The 4,523-nt window shown below is 31.0% G+C and overlaps 1 protein-coding gene across 4 annotated transcripts in view; it reads left to right on the top strand.

Moving 5' to 3' along the window:
- Positions 1-4,523, top strand: part of LOC148602876 (serine/threonine-protein kinase Nek10-like) — a 38,561-nt gene that overhangs the window by 3,739 nt on the left and 30,299 nt on the right. For all 4 annotated transcript variants that reach the window (XM_088554049.1, XM_088554044.1, XM_088554045.1 and 1 more), the window contains one exon: positions 2,327-2,431. In XM_088554049.1, coding sequence (XP_088410175.1) covers positions 2,400-2,431 — 32 coding nt within the window. In that variant the 5' untranslated portion in view covers positions 2,327-2,399. The remainder of the gene's footprint in view (positions 1-2,326; positions 2,432-4,523) is intronic.

The following is a 4,523-nucleotide window of genomic DNA, read 5'->3' as shown; positions in this document are numbered from 1 at the left end:
ATAGTTTTAGTTACCAAGAAATGAAAGATTTGTGTGTTATCTCAATACTAGAAACGGATGTATAAAAAATTCTGATTTTGAAATTCCCACCCCTATTTATTTTTTATTTTTGTCAATTATGTAGGGGTGGAAGGGTGTAAGGATCTACTTATTATTTGACTTCGTGGAAATATCATTTTATATACATGTACATGTTATGATGTAAATGATACATGTACATGCATATTAACATGTAGCTAAAAAATCTTTTCAATATTATGAAATTTTTGGTTATTGACTTTTTTTTGGAATTGACACTTAAGGGAACTAGGGAAGATCTAATTTGTTACATGTACATGAAACATGAAATATTGGATTTTAAATTGCATGGCTGCATGTACCAGTAATCTTAAAGTTGATCTTAATAGCAACATGATTCAATTCAGATTGTCTTAGTAAAATTGGAGAGTATTTTGATAATTGAAATCTGAAAATATCTGAGGTGTGGGTGGAAACCTTGAATTTACTGTTCTCAGATTCTGAAGTTACCATATATACAGTGAAACCCTGTCCATACTGACCCTCTAAATAAATGGAAAACTATAATTGGGACACTTTTTGAAGTCCCTTTGTTTCAATTTTAAAAAATCCAGTGTTGCCCCATAATTTTTAAATAGCACAGTGCTTACTGGCATAGCACAGTACCCATAGTGCATTACTGATAGCACAGTGCTACAAAATCATAGTGCTGCAAAGTACAGCACTACAATGGCCTTGGGAGAACTCTGAAATATATTTTAACCTGTCTAAACTTAACCAGTTTTAATGTCAAAAAGGGATTAAGTTAGACAGATTCCACTATATTTTCTATTTATAGGACCCTTGTGATATTGTTAATGGATATTGTTTGTAGAATGAATAATTTTATGTTCTAAGATGTTGATCAGTATTGATGGGATCTGAAGATGAGGTGTTTGTATTATGTAATCATACGAGTTGTTTAGATTAAAGTCTAAAATTAAACATGTTGTTCGGGTTAAAACCTAAAAGATTGTGGTTATAACATCAGTAAATGAAAAAAAAGAGTAACAAAATTGGAAGGGCCTTTTAATTATAAAAGATTAGCTTCTAATTGCTGGTAATTAAAATGTCATATTTTAAAACATTTTTTACAGGATTCATCCAAATTCTGGACGGTTTTTAAAAAATTGTGCAACATTTTTTTCCCGTGACTCTGTGTCTTTTTTTCCTCCAAAAATGATTTCATCTGTTTTTTTTTCCTCAAAAAATGATTTCATCGTAACAGTGGTCATGTGTTTGTTCAGTAGTCATGGTTGGATCCAGAAATTTTGGAAGGGGGTTCCAATTTTTGTCAAAAAATTGTACAAATTCAGTTGTCCAAGAAAATGGGGTTCCAGTAAGGAATCCCTGAATCCACCAGTCTGCAGTTTACAGCCTCACTCTTGCAATTATTTGTACAACTGATAAAATGATAAATGTATTGGAAAATAAGAAAATGAAGATGATATTAATGTTGATTGTTTTTCGCACTCATTGCGTGTTTTCTTGATGAAACAGTATCACAATAATATATAGATTATTTCTTGTTTTCATTGATTGACTAATTATGATGGTAAACGATAAACTTCATTTCATATTTTACATAAAATGATTCACAAATAGCAACTGCATTACTGTATTTTCTTAGTAAAATCTTCACCTTGAGAAGTGACTCATAAAACAAAACCTTCAGTTACATGTATTAATTAGAATTATAAACATTATAAATATACTATACATACATGTATATAACTAGTGGGCATCATGCTACATTTTATGGTTTAATCATCCACAAATTTAAGCTACTAAATTTTAAAGTGCACATAGGTTCAAAACAAAATGATGAGTGTTGTTTCCTACAACCATCAAAAAATAAAAGACATTTCAAAAATAGGGTAGGTAGGGAAAATATTTTATTTACATAGAAGTAATGGGTATACAATCTACCAAAAGGATAGAGCCAAAAGGACCATATACCAGTAATGTTTCTTTTTCACCTGTGCCTGGTTGAGTATCACATAATGTTCCATTAATGCCCTATTTTTCACAATATGAAGTGAGTTGGGGTATACTTACATGACATGTAGCATGACAATGTGAGCACTTCATGTTTGTGACATATTAAAGAAATTTTCACAGATATAGAAAACTTCAGTATAAATAAGGAAAACACATATAAAATTAGGGGTCAGAAGATGAGAAGTGAATTACAGTCCCTATACATGCATATTAATACAAAGAATGATTGTGTAGTATTGCTTCATTAATATTTGTTTTATTATTGCAGGATTATAATCATGTGATGATGTAAGAAGTAAAGTTGAAGAGGTTGTTTGCCCTTGTTGATTCCGTCCAGAATAATGCCCAGTGAAAGGCAGAGTTCACCTGAACAGTAAGTTTCTGTACATGTAGATATTCCCCCTCTTTTCCCTCCAGAATAATTTGTGAAAGACTTCACTTGGAGAGTGCAATTGAAGAACTTTTCTGTCTCTTTTATATACAGTATTTTGTATGCATGAACAAAAATGTGCATGTGAATCATGGAATGTGTGATTATATTCTTGAATTTGTTTTTTTTAACAAGTTTATGCTTGCTTGGATGTCAATAGATGTCATCAATTGGCAAAATTGGAAGGCTACTAGCTCGTCTTTTGAAAGCTACTCTATTTTCAAAAATGGATGAAGTCTTGCAAAAGTTTACTCTATTTTCAAAAATGGATGAACTCTTGCAAAAGTTTCATCAGTCTTCCTGCTACTTTTTCTTTTTTTCCTGCTATTTAAATTCTAATGACATCTTTGGCTTGTCCTATTTTTAGTTGTGCTGACGGTTAGATTTGTTGTGTTATTTTCATTTCAGAATCTGTGCATTATTGACATAATTAGTTTGAATCAGTTCCAGAGATCACATTCAAATTTTTGTAATGTTTAATGATGTATTAAGTCAGACCTCTTGCGAACATGGTTTTAGGTGTGTGTGATATCCTAAGAAAGCAGTTGTGTTGGTCGAACTTTGCATTTACTTATTTTTGTTATTGTTAAGTTCCTGTTGTATCTAAGTTTTTTTCTGTGACATTTGTTGATCTCAATCATGGGTTAAAAGTTGGTTAGTCCTAAATTTTAACAACTTGGCGGGTGTTTCTAGAAGAGCCGAGGATGCTTACCCTAGCGGCCTATCGGTGCTCCTGGTCCATGCTCCCAGTTTTTAGTGAAGTCTGAGTTGCTCATTTACCTTTGTTACTTTGTATGTATTATTTTAGTTACTTTATGTTCTTTGTTGTGTTTGTCTGTTTTCAATGTCTGGTCTTTGCCCCTGGATTACATTCTTTGTGTAGTGTAGTATGCAGACTGTTTCCCTTTATACAACTGTAAATAGAGCACAATACATGTACATGTATGTGACAAACCGCACCTGAAAATGATGATTTTTTTTTCATGACCATTGGATAAACATTCCATGTGTTTTTTTCTGCATCTTCTTTGTTTTTCCATACTGCCTGATGTTTCCCATCAAATGCTACTGCTGTGATACTCAAAATATTGGCAATTATCGATGACAATGTTACATGTACATTTTGTACATCAAGTTGACTATGACATGGCTAATATAGATTCATGTAACTAGAATTATATCAGTTTTGAATCTATCGACAGCATGTTGCATCTTTCCCAATTGGGCTCAGTGTGATTTTCTGTCATGACTTTAACAGTGCCATTCTGTATGTGGTAGCTGTACAACAAAAATGTATTGTAGTAAATGTTGCTTAAAAGTACATTTATTCCATTTCATACTAAGACATATCAAGGGCATGTAGAATGTTGTTGATGAAAAAAAACAGACTGGTTTCTGTACAAAAGGGTTAATGTAATTCTTAACAGTTAAATCTGTTGAAAAGTTTTGCATATTATATTAGAAATTATATTTCACTTGATTAAACAATGTGTTGTAACTTTTTTTTATTATCGGAAGAATCACAATGAAATTTAATGTATTAAAATCTTTGTTGAGAATCAATCGTTTGGATTTATAACTTTGTATATAGTATTTGACACAGATTGTATTTTAAATGAGTAATGGTGCACATATTTCAGGCTTTTAAATACATATATGTTTCAGTTGTTTAAATTTAAATTTCCAAAATAAATTTGCAATTTGAGACATGTTGGGAAAATCACACTGGTACATTAGGGTTTTTAAAATGTGTCATTCTGAAAATATAGGTTTGAAATGAATGAATAGCAAACAAATTGTTGATTTAATGACATTTTGAGTGACAGGGTACTACATTTAAAATAAATGTTTTGACATAATTTTTAAAAATGAGGTAGACTTCTACCCCCTGCCTACAATGTCTTATTTAACTATATTTAACTTGAGTAGTAATAAGGAAAGACATTTACACAATATGATTGATGGTTTAATTTCAAATTGAACAAAAATAGAATATTGTAATTTCTTCTGATCTCTGCATGTTCTGATTTATGAT

This window comes from Perna viridis, chromosome 11 (genome assembly GCF_037379345.1).
Source record: "Perna viridis isolate PV_CMFRI_1.1 ecotype Kerala chromosome 11, ASM3737934v1, whole genome shotgun sequence".
NCBI lineage: Eukaryota > Metazoa > Mollusca > Bivalvia > Mytilida > Mytilidae > Perna > Perna viridis.
This window is presented reverse-complemented; position numbering and strand designations above follow the sequence as displayed.